This window comes from Syngnathus leptorhynchus, chromosome 8 (assembly GCF_054491065.1).
Source record: "Syngnathus leptorhynchus isolate UIUO chromosome 8, UIUO_Slep, whole genome shotgun sequence".
In the NCBI taxonomy this organism is placed as follows: domain Eukaryota; kingdom Metazoa; phylum Chordata; class Actinopteri; order Syngnathiformes; family Syngnathidae; genus Syngnathus; species Syngnathus leptorhynchus.
The window spans coordinates 3,656,980-3,682,591 of record NC_141202.1 but is presented as its reverse complement, the minus strand read 5'-3'; the positions used below and the strand labels follow the sequence as shown (position 1 = coordinate 3,682,591).

General features: G+C 42.5%; 1 protein-coding gene across 3 annotated transcripts; it reads left to right on the top strand.

Annotated features, from left to right (window-relative positions):
* The first annotated feature begins 731 nt into the window (after window positions 1-731).
* On the top strand, window positions 732-25,612 carry nbeal2 (neurobeachin-like 2). Of its 3 annotated transcripts, none has more exons than XM_085918172.1 (55): window positions 732-1,124; window positions 7,979-8,067; window positions 8,200-8,364; window positions 8,777-8,858; window positions 8,949-9,061; window positions 9,224-9,306; window positions 9,529-9,614; window positions 9,711-10,014; window positions 10,085-10,191; window positions 10,384-10,446; window positions 11,454-11,537; window positions 11,952-12,050; window positions 12,185-12,819; window positions 12,899-13,031; window positions 13,260-13,379; window positions 13,466-13,796; window positions 13,860-13,942; window positions 14,021-14,113; window positions 14,216-14,384; window positions 14,480-14,613; window positions 14,759-14,918; window positions 15,029-15,131; window positions 15,218-15,368; window positions 15,458-15,613; window positions 15,686-15,845; window positions 15,942-16,030; window positions 16,105-16,776; window positions 16,845-17,026; window positions 17,103-17,259; window positions 17,346-17,489; window positions 17,638-17,964; window positions 18,038-18,187; window positions 18,271-18,428; window positions 18,649-18,773; window positions 18,847-18,961; window positions 19,041-19,198; window positions 19,312-19,445; window positions 19,514-19,621; window positions 19,694-19,789; window positions 19,872-19,996; window positions 20,060-20,200; window positions 20,278-20,402; window positions 20,465-20,574; window positions 20,659-20,776; window positions 20,864-20,961; window positions 21,076-21,189; window positions 21,485-21,571; window positions 21,661-21,770; window positions 22,151-22,323; window positions 22,467-22,561; window positions 22,642-22,758; window positions 22,840-22,995; window positions 23,077-23,225; window positions 23,658-23,793; window positions 24,031-25,612. In XM_085918172.1, the coding sequence occupies exons 1-55, from the start codon at window positions 1,047-1,049 to the stop codon at window positions 24,139-24,141; spliced, it is 8,361 nt and encodes a 2,786-aa protein (XP_085774298.1). In that variant the 5' UTR covers window positions 732-1,046; the 3' UTR covers window positions 24,142-25,612. The 3 variants fall into 3 exon arrangements, with proteins under 3 accessions (XP_085774298.1, XP_085774297.1, XP_085774299.1); XM_085918171.1 differs by having other exon boundaries at window positions 16,842-17,026; XM_085918173.1 differs by lacking the exon at window positions 10,384-10,446 and having other exon boundaries at window positions 16,842-17,026.

Below are 25,612 nucleotides of genomic sequence, written 5' to 3'. Positions count from 1 at the left end.
AAAACTGCATGTATGTTGTTGGACTTGTTGACCACTTGAATTGATTCAACTCTTTGCATACCATGATGTAAAAAAACAAGAGCCATATATAGGACAGAGAGGCGCTTTCCCACCGTCTGGAATGTAGGCCATCAGCATGGAAGTACAGTTGATCCGGTCTTCACCAGTTCCTTCTACAGGTAATAGTCATCACTCAAACTTAGGTAGGGTTAAAGTTCAAAATGACAACACTGTTTACAAATTTAGTTGCTGTCCCAGGTATCAGTTTAATTATTGATCAAAATAGCACCTGTTTCCTGATTTATTTATTACCCACCAGAGTAAAAATACAACACATAGATTGAAATGAGAACATTATGACTCAACAGTGGCATTTGTTGTCTTTGAAGGCGTCTCAATTACTCAAATGGACAGGCTGATAAGAAAGACCATCTTTGTCACCTGATGCGGGTTGTGGAAAATATAAGAACATATTTTTACTTCTTATTTTTACTTCCCAATTCCCAGAACAGTTGTCACCGTATGCACGGTGACCTGGTGATCACTTAGGTCGGGGTTTTAGCTTTGGTTCTGGTCGGGTTTGGAGCTTTGGTTCTGCTTGCTTCCGTGGGAACAGTCTCTCTCTCTCTCTCTCTCTCTCTCTCTCTCTCTCTCTCTCTCTCTCTCTCTCTCTCTCTCTCCCTCTCCCCCCCCCCCCGCAACTCGGAAGCAGCCACTGTGCGATCGCTCACTCGCTTCTCATGGGTGTTCCTCTCCACTCTTTTATATCCACGCAATTTCCCTTCCTAGTTCGACATTATCCTCACGGTGCTCACGTATTGCGCGCATCTACTTTGAGAAGAACTCGTGATAAGTTTTTATAACCTGCACTTTTTTTTTTTTTTGCGGAATAATGAATTGAGGGCAAATGTGGCAGGAATGGTTGACGGCAGGAGCGCGCCGCGTCCTGCTCCCGTGTGTTGGGAACGGTTTGAAGCAGCTCCGGCTTCCCTTTTGACCATGTTGGTCTCTCCTTGGAGTTTGTAATTCAACGTAAACGGGAGTCAATGAGCAACCAGGAGCTTGGAGGAACAATGGCATCGAAGGAGAAGTTGTACGAGCTATGGATGTTGTACTACACTAAGGTAAAGGACGTCACACCTGACGGGGACACCTGTTGTTGTCGTCTTTGCTGTTACTGTAATATTTTGCTTATATCTAACATGTAACATGTTACATGTTACAAGGGTTACTTTTTGTCCTCAGGTGCGCTTTGGCTCGTGTTTTTGACAGACGGTTATAAGCGGAAGTAACTCCACTGTTTGGACATTAGCTTCCCCATTTATAAATTTATTAGTGTGCACTATCAGTTGACTGTTTTGTTGAGAAGTTGAAGCAGTTAAAAGCACAACTCGAGTAAGATTCTGGTACCAGTTTGTTATACCTGACCTGTCACGCAGGTGTAACCCAAACCGTCTACTTCCTGCTTATTGTCGCCACGCCCCCCCAGTGTCACGTGTTTCTCAGGTAGTCAAATAGTGAATGTTTTATTACTAAGGCAAATAAATAACAAAGTTAGTTTGTTAGGTACACCATAAAATCTTTACAGTCTGCTTGAACTGACACTCAATTTAACCTTGTGTTTCGGATTCAGGTAGAACAGTGGGCTTAGGCCTGACAGTTTTGAGGTTTGAAATTTGAATATTTTCTGGAATTTTTTTGTATGGAATTTGCATGATCTCCCTGTGCTTACCTGTGGTTTTTTTTTTGTGTGTGGGCTGTTTTCCTCCCACGTTTCATAAATGTATATACACTGTGTATATACTGTATAGAAAGAGCTGCTTGGTGCAGGGGCGGATCTATCCTGGTGGGATACAGGGCCGCAAGCCACCCCCAAAAAATCCGAAACTATTTGCCGGATCACCTTTTAATAGGAATCTGGATTGTGGTAGTTTTTCATAGTTCGATTAAAATCTATTGCACATAAAAATGAACTAAAAATGTATCTCAAAAAATGTTGCAAAAATATTTATGAAGATTAAATGCAATTTAAAGTTAAGTATGACTTGCAGCATCCTACTCATGGTAGGCGAACCATACTTTGAGACACACCTGTCTAAACTGTCCACACAAATACTGAATGTGAATGGTTGTTTGTCCCTGCCATTAGCTGGCAACCAGTCTCAGGAGTACCCACCTCTTGCTTCACGTCATCTGGGAGAGGCTGCAGCTCCCTTAATTGAGACATGCACTATGAAAATGGATGGATAGATAATTTTAGGTGGAGTTTATAGTAGTGTAGACCTGCACTGCATCACAATGTCATAATATTTAGCTTATTAGTTACATAAGACAGTCAAAATATGAGAAACAGATCTCGGGATGGTGTCACAGCAAACTACATGCAAAATAATAATCCTGGTTTAATTTCTATCGTCTCTAGCGTTTGTCAGGTGGTAAAACTACGTCCCACACATATATGACCCAATTCGTTCTTTAATCCAACCCTCCTTGTATTTACAAGTTTTCTGTAATATTTGTTGCATCCATTTTGCATTTTCTCCCTAGAATTGGCTAATAGAAAATGGAATTGTATTAATTTAATTTTTTATTTAATTCATTTACATTTTTTTCTATTTATTGTAATCTCGTTTTTAACAAGTGCTTTATTAACCATCCATTTTCTTAACCATTTATCTATTATAATTTATAAAATTACAAAGTATTCGTGAAATAAATACTATTACATGTACATTATGTTTGAATGAAATAATAGATTTTTCAGTTATAAGGTAGTTATTTATAATCAATAAATGATTATGAATTATTATTATTATAACTATTATTTTTATGATGAAAATGAATTTATCTGCACATTTTTACACAAGCATTTTCCCTTTTTTCTTTCTTAGCTAATATTCAATTTCAAGTCTTCACTGACAAAGTTAGTTTTGATAACACGCTTTATGTTTACAGTACATTCATTCATGCATTCCACATTTGTATGTGCATACAACAAGAAACAATTAAATCCAAAACCAGATCTGGAACTGTTGAAATAAGTTGCCAGTTTTGTGACATGTCTTTGTGTGCAAGAGCCGAGAGCAACAGAATTTGAATATCGTTTATATCTCAATATTTGCTGTTTTGGAGGACGAGTGTTTGCAAACTTAAAAGTGTGATGACATCTAAATCACGTTGAATGTGTTTGGTCTCGTTAAAGTTCCAGTTGGATGAAGGGGAGCAAAAGTAGACTGATTTTATTATTGTTTACCATTCGAGATGACTTGCCATTTGCGAGGGTGTCGTAATTGTGTTTGTAGGCGAGGGGAGATAAAAGTATTTTGCAATCGAGACATGTCTTTTCTTGACGCGGAACAACAAATTGCCTGCGGATGATATTACTATTTCATGTTTTTGGCAATCTGTTTCAATGCCCGAGGACAGAACAAGATGAGACTTTATGCCCAGTTATGATTAAGTGGGGCAGCGGCTCCTTGTTTCTTATCGCAACAGCTCTATCTGAAAGTCTCGCTCTGTTGACAAGGACGACGTTTTGCCATATACAAGGACATTTGTTGTTGTTGCAAACCTTTGTAAAATTTGGACTGAATTTAAGAGCAGATTTGATCTCAACCTGTCAAAGTCTGAAAAGGCACACAAGATTCAAGTTTATTAATGTGGTTAATACGGACATTTTTTTTATTTTATTTTTTTTTACAATTGAGGAAAAAATACCTTACTGATTCCACATTCCATTCCCATTGTAACACGGGAGTACCAATTCTCCGTCGACCAATTAAGAGACACCCGAGTGTCCGGCTCCACCCTGACACAAACTTTTGTTTGACCTCTCACATAGGCGCCCCCTTCAAATAAACACCTCATAGTCTTTGCAGTTGAGTAAATAAATGAAGAAACTACATCTATCTATGAGGTTGGGTGATTTTTACAATGAAGGTTTTTTTTTTTTTTCTTTGCTCTTTTCTGACTGAATGGAAAAAGAATTGTGAGGTGAAAGGCCGCCGAGCCACTTGAAAGAACAATCACGTTCCTAAAGACTCTCAGTGCCATTGTGTGGTCATGTCCTGCGTACGTGTACCCGAACATAAGCCACAATTGAATTATGTTTGAAAGACAATATTTGAGTGAGGCAAATTAGCACCATTAAAAGACTCCGGTTGGATTCAAAGGCCTTTTGTTTTGACAGTAAATATGACTTTTGACCTGGAACCCTGTTTTGGATAACACACCCAGCCAGATTACAACAGATCTCTCTGTTGTTGTCCATAATCCTTCAGGTTATCCTGAAAAGAATAAAAAGAAAAAAACAGCATTGTTCATCTAAACAAGTTATTCAAAGTCTCATTGCCTTCCTCCAGTATATTTTCTGTCAGAAGAAAAAGTTGCTCTGCCTTGTGTATGATGAAGGAACTTAGCTTCCTCTGATTGTGCAACACATCACATATCCCCCTTTTTTTTTAAGATCAACTTAAGTTCACAGATGAGATAAAACACATCTACAATAATGGATCATCTTAATAATAAACCGGCAGTTGAGTTTTGCCATGTTTTTGTAGCATAGCATGTGATTTGCAATACAAGTTTGTCATCTAAACTTTCCAGTCTCAATTTCAAAGTTTATGCATGTTTAGTAGAGACACATTTGGGTAAGTTAGCTACCAAAATAGAGTCATCAACTAAAATAAAAACCATTGGCTGCATGGATATCATGCGTAAGGAGGCACATGAATGTGTTTTGCCTGCATAGCCAATGTATTGCACACTGCCATGCCCTATTACGTAGTGTTCACATTTTTTCTTGCCCGGGCTGGCAAACAAGTTTTGTATTTGCACTTTTTATTTACTTGTGTGTGCAGTCAAATTTGGTGATATTTTATTATCTGCGTTCATATTTATTATTTAATAAATTTCTCCGGTTTTGCTTCTGGGGTCAAACTGTTGCCATCATAATAAATGAATTTGTTAACTATACATGCAAATATCATTAAAAAAAATCTTAAAATAATAAAAGTAACCCTTTCAATACCACAAAAACAATAGAATAAAGTCTTAAATTATCAGTCATGTACTCTGTGTCCTTTTCATAGAATGACTAATATTAGTGCTGCACTGATGAGTGGATAAAGTTGAGACGTGAATTTCACTTGAGCAGGCAAGACACGCCCCCACTGCAATATGATTGGCTGACTGCAAAGAGGAAATGTCTGCCTAGAACTCAAGTGGGATATAGAATGAACAGCAAATTATTTTTTTCTCATATTGTATTATTATTTTTTTATTTTTAATGTAATGTTTTGTGAGTGCACCCAAGTCAAATTTCCGACCTTCCACATGACAATTTTCCAAACAGAAACAAAGAAAACATCTTTCTAGTGTCTGTGTGACAGCCTGGACTTAATCATAAGGTTTCAGACATAACGCGTAATTATCCGCTGATTATTGGCCTAAGCGGTTGCGAGGGACTAATTAAAGTGAGCTACATGACATCCTGGCTCTGTTCAGCTTCGTAGAAACCTCCTCCAACATCTATAATGACTTGGATTGTGATAAGAGAACCAGTTGCACCGCACAAACCGACATTTCCCATTTGCGGTTCAATTGAATTTTATTTATTGCAATATCAATTTAAAAAAAATATATGCATCAACGTATAGTGACAAGCAGATTTTTGGTAGATGATATCAAAAGGTTCAAAATGTCTTGGTGTGCTGTTTAATTTTTTGAAATGCAAAACATTGGCTTACTTTATAAAAGGTTAGGAAACACTGGATCAGGAAAAACAAGGCCAGCTCACATGACACTTGCGGTTTCTGCACTCTTTACCAGCACGAGGGCCAACAAGCAGGACAGTCAATGTGCTCTTTGCCGCCACTAAGGCAGGGAGACGGACGGAGCCAAACTGAATGTCAAGCAGCAGCTGCATGTCTGGAGTTGACACACCTCATTGGGCGGGCGTGGAAAAGTTGGCAAAGTGCTGATTTTTACAAAATGTAGCATCCACTTGGGTTCTTATTTAAGAAATGAATCATGACTCGACAAAGTACTTCCCCTGCTTTTACTTTTTATCAGCAAACGTTTCCGTTCTATAATCTGATTTTGCATTCTGCAGAAATGTTACAGAAATGTCGAGGAACATGAAAAAGACCTATCCTTGTTCTTCATCATATGTTTTAGTGGGACTTTTGAAGAGGAGCCAAATTTCTAATTTTGTCCGTAATTATTTTGCAGGATGACTGCAAAATTTGATCTGCAAAATGGATGGTGAATTTGTTTCTGAATAATATTTGATTCAAATAAAATACATTTCACAATTTCAAGATTTAATCACATATCAAGTATCTGAGAAGAGAAAAAAAATCTTCATCTGAAACAGCTGAGTCAGCATGTTAACTCAATGCATTTCTGAAACATGCATCAGTGAACTCTTTTTTTTTTTTTTTTTTTTTTTTTTTTTATAACGCGTGCTCATGCAAATGTTTCACTTAATTAGCATAAATAAGTTCCCACAGCTTTTTAAAATTATTTTTATTTTTTTTACACATCAACCTTCCCCGTGTTTGCTCACGCCACGCAGAAGAGGAAGGGGCTTGCTATGTACGAAGGAAACAAGTTAAAGTGGCATGTCATTCATTTCCTGGTTGATGTTGGGACATTTCAAACAAGCTAGTTCGAGTGCTTGCTGTGAAAGAAATGAACTGCCCAGTTGTGGACCGCCATCGGCACATCTGAGACCGGGGTCGCCGGGTTCTGACCTCCCATGCTCAGACTCATACCATGAAAGATGGACTGGCTCATGAGTCCATGTCAGCTGGTAATGTAAATGCCGTCTGAGATGCTTCCTTGCCATCAGAAGCTTTATGCATACTCAGCTAATCTCAAGCGATTGTTTATTCTATCATAGAGCACTTCAAAAAAAAAAAAAAAAAAAAGGTTGTCTCGTGTGTCACTATTTTGACACCAAGGGTTTGCTCGTAAATAATAATTCTGCTGAAACGTTTGACCCACAATCGTGACCTAAAAGACATTGTGTTCTTGATATGAGTAGAAGATGAAGAAGGTGACGTGAGGGTTGAAGACAGGAAGGATGTGGTTTACAAAAAAATATTAAAACAATATTCTAGGTAAATATCATCTATTTAAAACTTCAAATGACTCTGTAATATTTGTGGACAACTCTTGCGTAAATTGATGTTGTGTGGCTCAATCTAAAATAATCAAACCATTTTTTTATATTTTAATGTCTAATCGTGTACATTATCTTGTTTACTTGAACATCTTAGTTTGAAAAAAAAAAAAAAAAAAAAAAAAGATGGCTCATGTCATTCTCCACTTTTGAGTTAAATCTCTTTGCAACATCCTGTTACACAAAATCAGGTTGTGAGGTTGACAAGAGACACAATGTGCCACTTTGTAAAGATATGGACAACTTTGATCTGCATGTACTATATTTTGCAATACTTTCACTTTTGTGACTGGGTCAATTTTATTAGCTGATGTCACATTTTATTGCAAATACAACCTGTTCGAGTTTATTGATTGGCTTGGAGAATTTATACGCTTTTATTGCCTTACAATGTAGCATCCAAGTTTATGGGAGGATTCCTATGTACTTATTGCTTCAACTTTATTATCACCAGATTATATTTGTATTGTTACATAATGATGCCATGCATAGTTCAAATTCGCTGACATTTGCTCTTCATAATATTTGTGTAATGTTAATTATACGGTTGGACTAGCTTGCTTATGACTTCACCACCCGCCACAATGTTATTAATATAAAACTCTGCACTTCTACACCGACACACGTGGCTAAGAATCCATGTTCACTCCCACAACGGCGCCAACCGCCTTTTCTTACAGCGCACGTCTTGAAGCGTTCAGGGCAGAAACTTTCCACAGATCTTGTTGAGATTGCGCAAGTAATCATTAGTTTGTACTTTATTCCATTTACCTTCTCTCCCTCTCCTTCTAGAAAGATGTGGCCTATCTGCAGCAGTGGCTCGAGGCATTCGTGGCGTCCTTTGAAAGGCTCATTGACGTACACTCGCTCGAGCCTCGGAGGTAAGAATTTCTCTCTTTGTTCCAAGTTTTATCTTTGTTCCATCCACCCATCCCACAAAGCAGATTGAACTTTGACCTCTTGCAAGGATACCTTTGTGACAAGTTTATTTTACACTTAAACACTGTCTCTAGGCTGGAGGAGTGCACCTCCGAGGTGCCCCTGCTTCCCAGGGAGGTTCTGGTGTTCCTCAGCACACAGCTTTGGCAAAGTGCGCCGCACCTCGCCGACAGCCATGAGCACAGCATCAACGCCCCCCACCCTCTCCTTCTCATCAAGTTTTTCATCATCATCTGCAGGTTAGTCTACTACGCACGGATGGTGTTGTCTTGAGCATTTACCACCCCACCTAATTTATTTTGTTTGATTTTATTTATTTATTTAATATTTTATTATTTTATTTAATATTTTATTATTTCATTTCATTTATTTATTTTTTTATTTTGTATTTTATTATTTCATTTTATTTCATTTTTATTTTATTGTTTATTCTTTATTTTTCTAATGATGGACTTAAGGGAAGCTGGCAAATTACAGTTATTTTGTTTCTCCTGACATTGCGACATAAATTGTGCAAAGAGGCCGCAAGCCTTGGTCAGGAAGTTCTCCCTTTCATTCTGCGCGTATACTGCGAAGCTACCTTTTCTTTACCATAGATGGCCATCTTGCAGTGTTTTACCTTCCTAATTCTTCTTTTCTCTCAATTTCCAGAAACATGGAGAACATGGAGCCGGAGAAGACCCCCTGTTTTGTTATTGAATCCATAAAGCTTTTGAATTATTGTCTACACCAGGTACGCCATTTATAAACTGAACCAAAAACAAAATATGAACACCACGGTAGCTTTGTCCATTTGTGTCATTGCATTCTTTACGTTCATCAGATAAAAAATGGAGCAGGAGAGCAGTCAACACTGCAGTCGGTGGTGTATTACGGACTCGTGCTGTGGGAGAGCGTCTTTGACCCTTATCAGACGTGGAGGAGACGACTGGCGGGGTGAGCTTATGTTCTGCGGGTGGAATGTATTGACCAAAAACTCCACGAGGTTCGCCATATTATACTTTTAATGTCACTCGTAGGAGATGCGTAATCTTGTCGGAGTGCCTCTTAACGTCAAGCCTCAGTAGAATGGTATTTTCTTGGCATGACTTGTTGCAGGGAGGAGGTGAGCTTGCTGGAGAGGAACAAGTATAAATTCTCTCCGTTGCCTCTGCCAGAAGAGCTGACAGCTCTCTTCCACGGTGAGAAGCTCGACCTTTGCCCTCTGATCTTCATCATTCTATTGTAGCAGAATGCATGTTTTTCTGGACAGCTTTTTTTTTAATTCAACATTTAAACTGTAGTGGTTCTAACAAGGAGCCTTGAGGAACGCCAGTAACCCAGATTCCCTTAAATAGCTACCGCTTGACGTTTTTTTTTATCATTTCCATTTAAACACCGACTTACATATTTGATGTTTACAGAATATCTGCAGGACAGTGAGACAATACCAGAGCTTCTCACACTCAGGCTGGTTCATCTCCAGGGAGCCATCATTAGTGGAGCCAAGGTCTGCCACCATATTTTCTATATCCTCATAATCAGAGGTTATTATTGTCTGGGAATGCGATTACCGTGGATCATATCGGATTATGTATCTTTCCAGAAAAACGGTCTCTTCGCTGTCACTTCTCACGCTGTGGAAGACATCTTCTCCGTGCTGCAAACTTGGTGTTGTCGCGATTCCAATCGGTCGAAGAACACATCGCTCCCTCGGCTGACCTTGCGGTGCCTGAGGGCCATGATCCACCTGCTGCATTTTAGCAGCCCGTCGGAGCGGCAAGTGAACATCAAGACCATACTGCAAAGTTTCTTCCAGCTCCTCAACTGGAACCATCCGCTGAGCACTGAACAGCGAGACAGGCAGAACTCCGAGGAACGTCTCATCTCGCTCCAGAGTCTGATGCTGAGTAAGACGACGGAATCCACGTGGAGGTCAAACGATCGACGTGACGGTGAATCTCACTTTTTGGTTTTTAGCCGAGGTACCTGAGATCCTGCAGTGTTCGGATCGACCCGCCCTCCAGGCCGTCTTCCTGAACAACAACTGCTTCGAGCACATCCTCAGGCTCATACAGAACAGCAAGGTTAGCCGCTGGGCCATCTCCAATATGCCCCTCAGCTTTTAATTCATGTTTAGTCTGCACAGATTTCCCTAAAGATTTTTTCCTCAAATGCTCATTTGATTGCTGTCTGACTTCCCTCAGCAGTGTGTGTCTTTTGAATATAAAAAAAAAAAATTCTGCATTTTGAAATTATATCGTGTGTATGTCCGGTAGCTCTTTCAGAGCAACAGGCCGAAGAGTGAGTGTGACCTTACCACAGAGGTCAAAGAGGACCAGGTACAAAAAAAAAAAATCCTTTGGTGTTGAAATTGATCTGTCAGCAGGAAACTCAGCCTTTCTCTCCACGTGTTCATAGCTATCAGCTGTCGAAAGCGGAAACTTGAGACAGGAAGGCAGGTAGCATGATGTGATAAGTAGCACTCGGGGTGAAACTTATCTTTTACACACATATCCTGAGAACAAATTTTTCACTTTGATATAGTAAGATTGCTCACTGAAGATGAAGAAACATCCTGACCGATGCATTTTTTTTTCAAGCAGTAAAAAAAAAAAAAGGGGGCTAAAATTGTGGAAGAATTTGGAAAACCGGTAGAAAACTTTATTACTGACATCATTCAAAATTAGCAGGCACTTTGCTCTGACGTCTTGCGCAATGATCCTTAATAGTTTGGAGGGGAATGGGAGAAAAATGTTACAGGCAGTGAGCTGAAGAAGATCTCAACCTCTGACCCTAGTTATATTTATTTATTTTTTTATTTATATATTTGTATCCATATATATATATTAATGTATATATTTATATTATTTATATATATATATATTCTATATATTATATATATGTGTGTACAAGTGAAATAAGCTCTAGCTAGATTTGTTTGGGGGAAAAAAAAATCAATATCTTTATAAGTTTTGATGGAAAGAGCGAGCTCATGTGTTTCGTAGTTGGAGGCTGAATTCCCTGTTGATGACACTGGACTAGTTTTTGGACTAGACACTTTGACTAGTGCATGAGATGGTGGTTAATGCATGGCTCTTACTTTCTCGGCTGCTGGTTTGGTGGCACCAACATTAAAAAAAAAAAGTCCTCTCAAGTGTGCTGGGATTGGCTGTCACCTATCTTAATTGTCTGGCTTTCTTTTCTCTGGTTGCCTCTCATAATCTTGGTGTGGACAAAAAAAAAACCTGTCCTCCTTTCCTCCCTCTTCTACTTCAATCCCGTTCTTTCTTCCATTTTAACTTGTTGCACCCGACATGATGAAGCACGTTTCCCTATGTTGACGTAGGTGCTGGAGCGAGGCTCAGACAGCATCACGGTGCATGCTCTTGGAGTCCTGACAGCTATCATGAGTAACTCCCCCACTGCCAAGGTTTGGACTTCAGAAGTCATTGTCTCTAATGTCCTCTTTTATTTTGCTACGCCAGACTAGAATTAGAAATACAGGCCAATATAATAACCGTAAGTTAAACCTGCGATTAGCTTCAAATTTGCAATTTATGGTCATGCAAACAAATCTCTGGATTTATCAATTCAAATTTGGAAATGAATTCAGATTTCTAACTTGATAATGTTGGCATCACACTTGTTTGAATAGTATTTTAAATTGCAATAGTGACTCAACAATATTTGTTTTTATATTTCAAACTCGTTCCGCCGTATCATTTTTCACACAGTATATATTATTGTGACGTTTTCACTGAAACCAATTGGCCTTTTGGAAGTGTGCCAATTTTGCAATTCTCTGGAGTAGCTTTGGAGTATCTATTTCTGTCTCATGCCTCAGGAAATTTTCAAGGAGAGGATCGGCTACTCCCAGCTCTTCGACGTGCTCAAGAGTCAAGGTCGGCCTACCAAAAGGCTGCTGCAGGAGCTGATGAACATGGTGAAAAGCGTTTTCCTCTCATTATCCGCTCACCGCCTACAGCGAGAACTCCATTTTCCCTCACAAACGACCTTTTTTAAACGGCGTCCCGATCTCTTCCTCATTACGAGCCACTCGTGTTTATTCCTTTACAGGCAGTTGAGGGCGAGTATGCCCACGCGCATCACTTGGGCATTAGTAACGACCAGCCTCTTCTGTTGCTTCTGCATTGGCTTCCCGAGTTGCACGGCCACAGGGAGCTCCAACTTCTGGTGGCGCAGTGGCTAGCCAACGTATGCGGCGGCTCGCTAGCTTGCCGGACGGTGGCGGTGGAGGCCGGCATGGTGGGAGCCATCTTGGAGGTGCTCTCGCAGCCGCAGCATTTGGACAGACAGTGTACAGATGCCATGCTGGGCCTCCTGCAGGACTTGGGTTCACTTTGCTTGAAACCCGAGGAGCTGAGAAGCCTCCTGAAATTATTAAAATTGGACCAGGAGAAGGGAACGCATCCCTTCTGCGCTCGTATCATCCAAGTGCTTTCAGCGATGGCGGCTCGAGAAGGTCGTGACAGCGCCTTGCAGTACTTTGATCTCACACCCCCTATGGCGGGTATCATGGTGCCCACGGTCCAACGATGGTCAGGGAGCAGCTTTGCCTTTCACGCTTGGCTCCGCCTCAATATGGACTTCCCCCATTCCCCTCCGTTAGACGACGACAAACCCGCCGCTAGCTTAGTCACGGAAAGTCAACATGACATGGGAAAAGGACCTCGGCGAAAGCAGCTCTACAGGTAGAAGGGCGGGGCCGCTATGAGAAATGACTTTTTGTGTGGTATGTTTGGATTTTTAAAGCTCTTGTCTTCTATGAAGTTTCTTCACAGCTAGTGGAACTGGACTGGAAGCCTTTTTCACAATGGAGGGCGTGCTGGTGGTGGCTGTTTGCACTAAGAAGGATTACATGGCTGTCGCATTGCCGGAACTCCCGCTAGCTGACTCACGTTGGGTGAGTAAAGCGACGACTCGGCCTCTCCCAGAACATGTGGGAAAGTATCCAAAAAAAAAATATTTAAGGCTGGGCTGTGGTCTGGATGTTTGACTTTCAAGTAGGGACGGGATGGTCATCAATCAATTGAACTAGCAGTGCATTACTTGTCGGTGACCACCGGAGGCGCTGTTGATTCATTTTCTTGGTCTAAAGATGGAAATAGTAGTTGAAAATGTTTATTTTCAGCATTCAGTCGCCATCGTCCACGTTCAAGGCCGTCGTCCTTTTGGTCAGAACCTGGTCAACATCTTCATTGACGGAGAGTTGTCCAAAACATCTCAAATTCGCTTTCCATCCTTGAGTGAGGTAAATTACATTTGTTTACCGGAATTGAAATAAATATGCTACTAGCTCATTAATGTTTTTTGGTTTTCTATTTATCTTCCTCGAAGCCTTTCACTTCCTGCTGCATCGGCTCCGCCGGCAACCGGACCACTACCACCACAACCTCACCTAATCTCCCTACAACCTTGTCCTCCGCCCAATCCCCGGAATTCTCCTTTCCCGCCAACACCCCCTCCCTAATCCGCTCGCAATCCTTTCCAGCCAATTTCGCAGGGGGCCGCTGGGGCTCTCTAAACGACTGCACGGTTCAAACCATCCCGGCGGGGTTGCAAGACACAGAATGGGGAACCCCCTCTTCTCTGGATGGACTCTTGGGCACGGCCTTTATTTGCCACGAACCTCTGCAGCAGAGCCAAACAAGAGCTCTGTACGCTGCAGGTAAGCCGCACGGCTTTAATACAAAATGGCGGTCGTCGGTAAACTTGTTGCTTTCTATCACAGGTCCAAATCATGTGCCCTTATTCAAAGCGGATGGCGAGTTATCTGATCTTAATGGCAAACTGGTGCTCTACTACACTCCTCAGGTAAGCACCCGAAAAGGTTGTGAAGTTTTTAATTTTTTAAAAAATATTTAGAATGAATTGCTCATGTCAATGCTTCAGGCATTCAAAAGCCAAATATGTTTGGATTTGGCTCCTAATCATCAACATGATGGCCGGCTAACGGGACACCGAGTCATCAACTGGGACATTAAGGTTAGATTTTTTTTTTGGGGGGGGGGAATATATTAAATTCAATTGCTGTAGATTTGAGATAAATATGTTTGGTTCTAATGTCTGAATGTGATTCTCCTGCAGGATGCCATCAATGTGGTTGGGGGAATGGGCGTCTTGCTGCCTCTGCTTGAGCAAGTTTGTGAGGAAGAGCAGGTGTACAACGGAGCTCAAGAGATCTCAGAACTACTCGGGCCAGAATTGACATCCTCTCGAAGTCCGGCCGCCATGCTGCTGCCACTCAAGTCTTCAGGTTACATTTTGGTTTCTATTCGACTGTTGTATGGTTCATGTAAACTTGATAATGATCATTGTAGGTAAGATTAAAAAAATGTCTTTTGATTCCAGAGGCGAGACTTGAGAGGAATAGCATCGCGGCGTTTTTGCTGATGATGAAGAACATGATCCGTCGTCATCCTGTCAATCAGGAAGGCCTGCTGCAGTGCCACGGGCCAAGCATCATCGGAGCCATGCTAAGCAAAGTAAAAACGGAGAAAATTATGACGTTTTTTTATCATCGGTGGAGTCTTTTGTCGATTTTCACTCTGATTTGCGTTGACTTGATTTAATAAAATGTGCGTGAAGGAGCCAGATGGATGAAAACACCCGCATTTCTCCTCTCTTCAGGTTCCGGGCTCCATGATGGACATGAATGTTTTGATCGCATGTCGGCTGCTACTGGATCAGGTTCTCAACGAGGGGAACGGTCCACTTCTGCAACAGTTGTACCAACACCTGCTCTTTGATTTCCGCATTTGGACCAGGAGCCATTTTGCTGTCTGCCACGGTGAGGCATAAGCAGCTTTTGATGCTTTTAAATGTATAAAGAAATATAAATTAGGGTTATTTATTGATTTCTAATTGTCATATCGAGCAAATGTCATTTTATTTTCCAAGATCACGTCCAGTACATCTCATCTGTAATACACAAAGGAAAACAGCGCTTGAAGAGAAAATATGGCGTTCAATACATTCTGGATACCATTCGCACTTACTACAGGTGAATTTTGATTTGCTTCCAAAAGGGGACTGTGGGTGAATATCAAATCCGCACAATTTACAGTTCTTTCATGTCTCTTACAACAGCACGGAGAAAGATGACAGCTGTCTCTATGACGAGAAGCAGATGATTCAGACGTCTCTGTTTGCCTTGCTCAAAGACTTCCTCAGGTCTCCGACGGCTGAGGAGCTCCACAGTGTCCTGGCTTACATTCTGACTGCTGGAGATGAGCAGCAGGTACTGCAAAAGGAAAAAAAAAAAAGGAGTTTCATTCTATGAGTAGCATTCATTTTTGGAGTCACCTTTATTTCTTTATGTTTTCTCAGGTGATAAAGGCCCTGGATGTGTTGTATGAGCTTTTACGGAGCAGCCCTCCTCGTGAACACGTCCAAGCTGTTCTGTTGGAGTGGGGAGTGGAACAACTTTATAGTCTTCTTCTCAACCCAAGCTTTGGGGACCGGGCCAGGGAGATGGTCTTCAGGGTCAGAGTTTTTTTATTTTTTTTTATTGCTCCATAACTCAGTCGTCATTGAAAGTCTTCAATGCGTCCGCAGGTTTTATACAAAATCCTGAAAAGCGAGCGTGTGTCCGAGCGCAACAAGCAGCGGCTGAAACTTAAGGACTTCGGCTATCTGGGCCTGGTGTTTTTCCTCGAAGATATTCCCGTGACCATGACGACTGTGAGATGTCTGTACGAGCAGGTCCTTGCGACAGGTACTTCAATTCAGGGAGACTTTTAAACCTTTGACTAGGTGTTCATTTTAATCTTAATCCCCAAAAAATAGAAATAATTCAGCTTCCTCTTGTCAGACCCAAGTCCTAACTTCAGAGACCTCCTGGCTGTGGTGTGTCTGTCCCACCGAGCTGACCTGGCAGTCCGCCTGGACATTTGTCGCAAGGTGACTCGGATCTTCTGCTCCTCTTCCGGCATCAGTTTTGATTTGAATCATCTTCATCTTCCCTGTTTTTCCAGCTCTTTCATCTCATCTACCTCAGCGAGGATTACGTGAAACATCTCGCCAAGCAGCCCGGTTGGCAGGATGTTCTCACCAAGCTTTACGTGAAGGAATCCTTCGAAACCTTCGCCGCCAGCATCTCGAGCTCCGCCGAGCAAAAGTTCCGCCCCCCTTTGAATAGAGACCAGAGTCTTCTCATAGAGGACGCACGCAGCGGCATCTTCCTGAACTACGGCACCTCGCAGGAGGAGGACGAAGAGGAAGAGGAGGACGGCGTCCAACGAGATATCTCCGAGGAATATTTATCTCTATCGCCGCCCGGCGGAATGAGCGGCCAGCTGAAGACTTTCAAATCGTTCGATTCCACAGACCAAGAGAGTCACTCGTCCTCTCTGTCTAATTCCATGGCGGTGGATATCGCTTCGTCTCGCCTGGATGAAGACGGGAGAGATTACCAACCTTTCTCCCCGTATGGAACGTCTCCGCCTTTTGATTTGGAACTAGGCAGCATGGGAGAGGTCACCCCAGCTGGTAGCCTCACCAACACACCTTCCCCTCTGGAGTACAGCAAACCCTTTCCACCGTTAAGACCTAGGAAAAGCTCCAGTCTGTCCAACGTTCTGGACCACGCCAGCTACGGGACGGACCCTCCCACCGCTGACAGCATCTCCAACACGTCCAACCTACAGGTTTGGATACAGACACTCCATCTCAGGAGGCTTCAATGTCTTGATTGTTGCTTGATTTTTTTTAGCAGACGCCAGAAGAGGAGCTCTGCAACCTGCTCACCAATATTATCTTCTCCGTGCTTTGGAGCGGCAGCGGGGCGGACGGGCCCGAGGATGTGGTTTGGAGAGAGAGGGGCCAGGTGTTTTCGGTTCTCACCAAACTGGGTTCCTCCTGCCAATTGGTGCGCCCGCCCGATGACATCAAACGCAGGTTAGCTTCTCTCGGTAAATCTATTATTATTTTTTTTTTTTTTTGTGGTGACATCATGTGTTACTGTGTGCAACAGTCTGCTGGAGATGATGCTGGAATCATCTTTGTCTGACCTGAGGGATGCCCAGGGAGTATTCCTCCCTTTCTGTCCCAGCCTAGTGAGGCTCCTCAGGTTGCTGCAGGACTTCCTGTTTGCCGAGGGGACCGACAATCATACACTCTGGAGTGAGAAGGTACATCCCCCGCGGCCACTTGAACTTGTAACGAATGTCTTTGAGGTTTGGAATGAGGTCTAAGCTTTAATTTCGCTGTATCACAGATCTTTGAAGGGGTGGTGAACCTACTGGACAAGTTGCAGGCCTGGCACTGCACTCCCGGCAGCCCCTGCAGCACGGAACTGAAGGAGATGTCCCAGATCGGCCTACGCATCATCACCGGCTATATCCGACAGCAGCAGTCACAGGTGGGTAAGGTGAAGATAACAAAGAGCAGACCTTCTAGGGGTTTGCATTCAAAGACATTCCTTTTGCGTGAAAGGGTAGCTCCTCTCGGAGTTTCGATGATGTAATCATCGATTGAAATGAAATAAAAAAGTCCTCATTTCTTCCCAGGTGTGTGTGATGGCCTTCGTGAAGCTGCACAGCCTGCTGCAGACTGTGTTGTGTCTCAGCTGGGAAGAGGTCTGCTTCCTGCTGGGCCGCATCGGCGCCCCCTTGTGGCCAGACCAAGAGGCGACGGACATCAACAACACTGAACATGCGGAGATGTTCACCCAGGTGGTCCCGGTGGTGCGTGCCCTCCTGGACCAACACGCCGACCCAGTTACGGTCCAACAGCTGCTCCCGAGTCTGCCCATCACCAACGGCAGCACCACTTTTGCCCAGGACCTCAAGGCTTACTGCCACACGCTGGAGTGGCAGAGTTTTTATCAGCAGCAGGTCAGCAGTTTGATCATCAATAAATCAAAATAAGAATAAAAATCCATTTTTGCACTTCTTCACATTTATGCAGGTTCAGCCCACAATGGAGCAGTACGAGCTGGACACTTTTGGGAGGAGTCATGACATCATGTCCAATTTCTGGAATTCCTGTTTCGATGACCTCATGAGTACGGCCTTCAAACGAGACAAAGACAGATCGGAGAGCAAAGCCAAATTTCAGGTAGCCGCAACGTGAAGGACGCTCTTCTACAAGCGCGACATTTGACCTCTCCGTTAAGTTGACGGCGATGTGTGCGATAACAGGAATTGATCGTCGACCCCTACCTGAAGCGGGTTCGAAGTGAGAACGGACGCTACGTCGGCTGGCAAAAGCAAAGCTCCAACCAGCAGGGGGTGGTGTGGCAACACTGGAAGGCTCTTCGAAGGCTCCTAACCAGCGAGAGAGCAGTGTGGGCCAAGAAGTACGACTTCTCTCTCGCCCAATGTTATTTTTATTCACTTTACCCAAACATGCTTTACATTCCATCTAAAAGTGTGCTTTGCCGCTTTCCTCCGGAATCTATTTATGCCTCAAAGCATTCTCCGACTTAACTTTGAACAGCTCCGCCTTCGACTTCATACCACCTTCACTACCCTCTTTGTTATTTTCAGTCAGCTTTTTTTTTTCCATATGTTCTGCAGAAATCAGCCCGAGGTCAAGTGGATACTATCCAGCGCGGAGACGTATTCCAAAATGCGCCTCAAACTTGTTCCTAACCACCTTTATGATCCCCACACTGAAGCCAGCGCTCAGAGGGACAACATGGGTGCGTCACACGATGGACCGTCACGCATTTGGCTCCAAATACAAACTACAAAATGATGTCATTTGTTTTCCAGGAGCGGACAGTCCACGTTCCGAGGCTCTCCCCTTGGCCGTGGCCAAAGAAGCCAAAGTGAGCGATATGGAGGACGACCAGTTAGGAGAAGAGGATCTTGTTATTTTGGATAACAAGTGAGATAAAAAAAAAAAAAAAAGGAATGAAAAGCACAATATCCGATTCAAATCTAACGTTCGGACTTTTTGCGTGTAGCGTGGAGGTGGAAAATGAGAACCAAAAAGAGAAGCTGGTTTTATCCGAAGACTGTGAACTCATCACCATCGTCGCCAAGGTTCCCGGACGATTAGAAGTTACCACGCACCACCTTTACTTCTACGACGCCAGCATTGAGAAAGAAGAAACTGAGGAAGGTGATCAATGTACACAAACCAAAGTCATATATTAAATAGGAAATAATGCGAGTCCAATGAATCCGTTCCAGACAGCAAACAATATATATATATTTTTTTGGGGTCATATCCAGGAATTGGGTTCGACTTCAAGCGACCTCTGTCTCAGCTGCGCGAGGTCCATTTGAGACGCTATAACCTCCGTCGTTCCGCACTGGAGCTCTTCTTCATTGACCAGGCTCACTACTTCATCAACTTCAAGAAGAAGGTGATGCTTATCTCATTGAAAGGCAATTTAAATTCTCCTAACAGCATCTTTATCTTTGTCCTTCTTAGTTGCGCAATAAAGTATATTTAAGGATTCTAGGACTGCGCCCTCCTAACCTTTTCTACTTTGGATCTCGCTCACCCCAAGAGTTACTCAAAGCATCGGGCCTGACGCAGGTGCTAATTTTATTTATTTTTTTACTCAATGCCTCTTACATCATACTGATCTGTTTCTTCCATATTGCCCAGAAATGGGTCTGCAGGGAAATATCCAATTTTGAATATTTAATGCAACTCAACACCATCGCCGGGCGCACTTACAATGACCTATCGCAATATCCTGTGGTGAGACCACACACACGCACGCACACACGAGATGAGAGATAGCCCAAGCCCGCAAATTCACGTCCATGTCGTCTTTTCTCAGTTCCCCTGGATCCTCTGCGACTACACCTCTCCCATTCTAGATCTGGAAGACCCGTCCGTTTTCCGAGACTTGTCCAAACCCGTCGGCGTGGTCAACCCTCGCCATGCACAAGCAGTTAAAGAGAGGTCAGTTTGACCACCAATGGGATTTTTTGCAATTTGGGACTTCACGGCCGTGTTTCCCGCCAGGTACGAAAGCTTTGAGGACCCGACGGGCACCGTCAATAAATTCCACTACGGCACGCACTACTCCAACGGGGCTGGCGTCATGCACTACATGATCCGCATGGAACCGTTCACCACGCTGCACATCCAGCTGCAGAGCGGCAGGTAGGAATGGCGCCAAATCACACCTTTGCGACTTTCCTCCAACCAGCTCTGATCCGTCGTGGTCAACCGCGTTTTAGGTTCGACTGCACTGATCGGCAGTTCCACTCGGTGGCGGCGGCCTGGCAAGCTCGCAGCCCGGCTGATGTCAAGGAGCTCATCCCGGAGTTCTTCTACTTCCCGGAAATCCTGCAGAACATGAATGGTGAGATTCTGATTCACATTTTTTTTACCTAAATTCCATATCTGTCATCTCTTTGATTCCAGGCTTCGATCTGGGATCCTTGCAGATATCTCAGGAGCCAGTGGAGGACGTTTTGTTGCCTCGCTGGGCCGCTTCGAGGGAAGACTTCATCAAAAAGCACCGGGAAGCTCTGGTGAGATGTTGCTGTGAGATCTTGCGCCCCAACCCCTCACCCATCTCATCCCCCGTAAATTGTAATCTATTTATTTTATTTTAGGAAAGTGAACACGTGTCGTGTCATCTGCATGAATGGATCGACCTGATCTTCGGCTACAAGCAGAGAGGCGAAGAGGCAGTGAAAGCCCTCAACGTTTACTACTACTGCACCTATGAAGGTATGACAACTATGAATATTTTTGTCATTGCTGCTAAAAAAAATAAATAAAGGAAACTATTAACGGGCTTTTTTTTTTTTTCCACAGGTGCTGTAGATTTGGATGCCATTGCCGATGAGACGGAACGCAAAGCACTAGAAGGCATCATTCGAGAATTTGGACAAACACCCTGCCAACTGCTCAAGGTGAGACTTTCGAATCAGATCATAAATTCAACATTCACTTTTTTTTTTTTTTTTACCATGAATTGAGGTCCAATCATGTTCTGAGTGAAAAGTTACATTTTCATGTGGAAACAGGAACCTCACCCACCGCGAATGTCAGCCGCAAATGCTTCAAGGCGGCAGTCTCGCCTGGACACTCTGCCAGTTAACATCTTCGATCACCTCGATAAGCTCCGCTCATTTGTGGAGGTAAGATTGAGCTGTGGGCTGGTGAATTGAATTGATCATTATTATTATTGTCATTATTATTGTTGTTTATTTATTTTATTTTTATATTATTATTGTTTTTTTAAGGGTCTAAACATGATCAAAAACTCCAATGCTGTATAAAAAAAAATTGGCCTGTAGAGATTTTGTTGCTGTCTATTTTTTGTAATTAAAATGTACTTGTGGGGCAAACAGTATTTCTCATTTGGATAAATATTTTGAGACTACAGATACATAGAAAAATAATAACTTGATAGATTTTTTTAATCATTCACAGGTGGTGAGCGATGGCATCCCCCTGGTCCAGGCGGTCGTACCAAAGAACCAGAATCGGTCCTCCATCATCCATGGCTCCAATATACTGGTACCATTTTGCTTGACACCATTAGCGAGCTAGGCTAAAAGATAAAACTGCGACTTTTTTTTTTTTTAATCCTGTTTTTGTGTCTCTAGGTGACAGTGAGTTCGAGTGGCTTGATAGGAACACACAGTTGGCTGCCTTACGACAAGAACATCGCCAACTACTTCACCTTCGCCAAGGATCCAACAGTTACTAATCCCAAGTGAGTCCATGTTGTTGTTGTTTTTTATATACTGTAAATATAATATTGGGGAAAAAAATACCCAGAATGTCAAATGATGTTAGATTATTCTATATCACATCTAAACCTCATAAATAAAAATGTAAAATAAATAATCCAAATCTTTTAAGACCGAAGTTTGAGAACATCTGCGTGTTGTTTTTTCGTGAGGAAACATCTGGGATGTTTCAAAGTCAATTGACCTTGAACATGAATAACAAATCCACATTCCATAAAAACTCAAACAATGCGCTTCGGAGCCTTTTGGACATGTCATTTTCCTGGAGTGACATATTTAATGCGCTCATAATAATCACTTTCAGGCTACAGCTCTCATGCACTCTGTGTCTGTTCATTTTCAGGACACAACGTTTTCTAGGCGGACCTTTCTCACCCGGAGTGGAGCTCAGCGCTCAGATTCTGGTGGTGTCCAATGATGGACGGCTGCTGTTTAGTGGAGGACACTGGGACTGCAGTTTGCGGGTCACCCAGTTGGGCAAAGGCAAGCTGGTGGGCAGGATCTGCCGGCACATCGGTAAGTCTGTGGACACTTCATTAGGCACACCTGCACACGGAAAAAAGAAAACCATTTTTTATTTATTTTATATATTTTTTTAAATATATATATATATTTTTTTTTAAATAATCTGGAGATTTTTATTTTTTTTTAATCCAAAGATGTAGTCACATGCCTGGCTCTGGATCTGTGTGGCATCTACCTCATCTCTGGCTCGAGGGACACGTCCTGTATGGTGTGGCAGGTTCTACAGCAGGTAAGAAAAAAAAAAAAAAGGTCAAAATTGTTGATGCATCCAGAGAAGATAAAGGATCCTCATATGAAACCCACTTTTAGGGAGGCCTCTCCAGCACGCTGTCTCCTCGGCCCGTTCAGGTGCTGTGTGGACATGACCAGGAGGTCACGTGTGTGGCCATCAGCACAGAACTGGACATGGCTGTCTCGGGCTCAAAGGTCTCCAAATAGTTGCCGGACAGCTTTACACATTTCATATGTGTGATTTCTCAAACGTTTGTTCCGATTGTTGACTGGCAGGACGGGACGGTGATCGTGCACACGATCAGACGAGGCCACTACCTGAGGACCTTGAGGCCTCCGGGTGAGCCCTCCTACATCTCCAAGCTCCAAGTAGGCATGGAGGGCCACGTGGTAGTGCAGACCTCCAGGGGTGAGCCAACCAATACTACAAAGGTATGTGGACACAGCAAGCAAACTTTGTTTAATGTCAAGTGTCAAATTATTTTTTTCTCTACCGCCGCTGATTCAATCCAGGCCTCGGACTCCGTGCATGTTTACTCGATCAATGGCTGCTTGTTGTCTTCCATCAAAATGGAGGAGCAAGTGTGTGCTCTCCACTTGGTGTCTGAATACATCGTCCTGGGCACCGTACAGGGCGGACTCCACATCCTCCAGCTGTGCAGGTACAGTCTAAACAGCTCAACTAGAAAGATTCAGACATCATTCTGGAAACTTGGAAGCTTAGTTGGGGGAATTTATGAAATGAACCAAAGTTGGATTTCCATTGGAATTAATCAGTCTGACATCACGTGTGTTGTCTGGCTCTCTTGTATTGAATAATAAAGTTTTCCCTCCCTTGATTGTGGTTATAATTAGCATCATATATTTAAAAAAATTCAAATTGTTTGGAAGCTGTAATCAACATGAATGATGAATAAAATAAACATACTTCTTTATGATTGAAAGCAAATGCCCCTAAGTCCTTTTAGGTCTTAATGGATTCCACATGGATTTTCTATGTGATTGATTTATTGGTTAAAATAAAACAGCATTACGTTCATTGCTTTGGATGAGTCTGTCTGTCTATATTATTTTTTTTATTTTTTTTTTTACAGCCTGAAAGCCGCTGTGCCGCCCTTGGCCTTGAAAGTCCCAGTGAGGAGCGTGTTTGTTACCAAAGAGAGCAGCCACATCCTGGTGGGCCTCGAAGACGGGAAGTTGATAGTAGTGGGGGCGGGAAAGCCGGAGGAGGTGAGAACCAGGACTTGAAGTACTTGTGAGAACTGTGAAGAAAGGGGACTGGGAGGGGGGGGGGGGTTCAGTTACTCATATGCAAAGTGAAGGAGTGAATGAAAATAGATTTTTTTTTTTTTTCTCGCATGATAATTGTGTGCCGCTGTCTGCTTCCGCATGTCAAAAAAAAAGTTAGCTTGTAAATGTGGGTCGTTGCTTCCGGTCCAGCCTAACGTTGACTTTTGGTGTCGTCAGGTTCGTCCAGGACAATTCTCCCGCCGATTGTGGGGATCCACTCGCCGCATCTCTCTGGTGTCGGCGGGCGAGACGGAATACAACCCGGCCACCGAGAGCGTCGGCAAATGAGAGCGATTCTCCACCCACACGCTTATTATGGCTTTCTTTTCACAAGCCTGGGAACTTCTGAGACCAACGGAACATTCAGCACTTTTTTTTTTTTCTTTGTTTTTGTTTTCTAATCCGGGAAGAGTTTTGTATTTGATTGTGGACTAGAGTCTGTTTTTAATCAGCATCATTCCAAAGAGTGGCCTTGTTTTTGAAGAGACAGTAAAGCTTGGTGTTTAAGCTTGAAAACTGCTGTCAGACTGTACAAACATTTCAGGAATGAGACACACACAAACATGTACACACCACTTTTTTTTTTTTTTTTTTTTCCAGTTGCTGTGCCAATGCTTCTTAAAAACTCCTGCAAACTTGAAAACCTTTCGAGAGCTGCTTCATGCAATACCGGACGGGGAATGTCGCCGCAGTGCCCTTGCAAATAACCCTTGCTGTGTCTAAAATTGTAATACTGTTACGTTTAAAGCACATAACTGCTTTCATGGTCAAGAAAGTTCATTTTTTTTTATGTCGTAGATGTTGATTGATTGTCATGTTGCGCAATGTGGCCCTTTTTTTTTTTTTTTTACTTCATTTGATCTTCTTTAAACTTTATTTTAAGATATCGGGTATCGCAAAGGTTGCCGATACCAGCCACCGATACTTCAGTCCAAAAAATCTGACATTCTTCCCTAGCAGTTTGACAGTGAATCTTCATTTGTGTCGGAAAGAAATGCCTTTGCCCATATTGTTTCAATTAAATTTTACAAATCAAAAATTACAATTATGGGTACTTAAGTCATTTTGATCTGGGAAAATAAATTGTACCAAAAATGCCGATTCAAAACTTAAGAGAAGGTCAAATCAGGTTCATTTGTAAAGAAAATCGAAAATTCTCAATACTTTTTTTGCCGAGTAGCCAAAATGTGCCTTTTTAAAGACGCTCTTAACGTGATTGCAATGATCTGTCCCAGCTCACCATCTGCCTCTGCTATTAACACATAAGGCATGACTCAAATATCCACAACATTCTTTTAATGACGTGAAGTCAAGTGTTGGCTTCCATTGCGCTGTTTAGAAAACATCTGAAGAGCTTCAGAGAAATTCCTGCGCTGCGGTTGGAAGGCGCTCGTTGTTATGCGGCGTCATGACAAATCAGTTTGGGTCAATGTGAGGAAAAAACAAACCAAAAAAAAAAAAAAAGCATTTGGAAGAACTCATCGAGCCCCCTGTTTCCAAAAAAAGTGGATTGTTTATATAAACGTGTCAAAATTCCAATTTGTCTTTGCGTGTATTGCGAATGTAACATTTCACCTTGCTATGCGTTCATGTTGAAAGTTTCCTCTGGGTTTATTGTAAATACACATTGTACATTTTAACTTAATGCTTTGGACCAGCACTGCCTTCAATTTGAACTCGATTTCTATTCATTCTACCTTTGTATTGATTTTTTTTTTTTTTTTTGTGACTGTTGAAAAATACATTTGAATCTACTTTT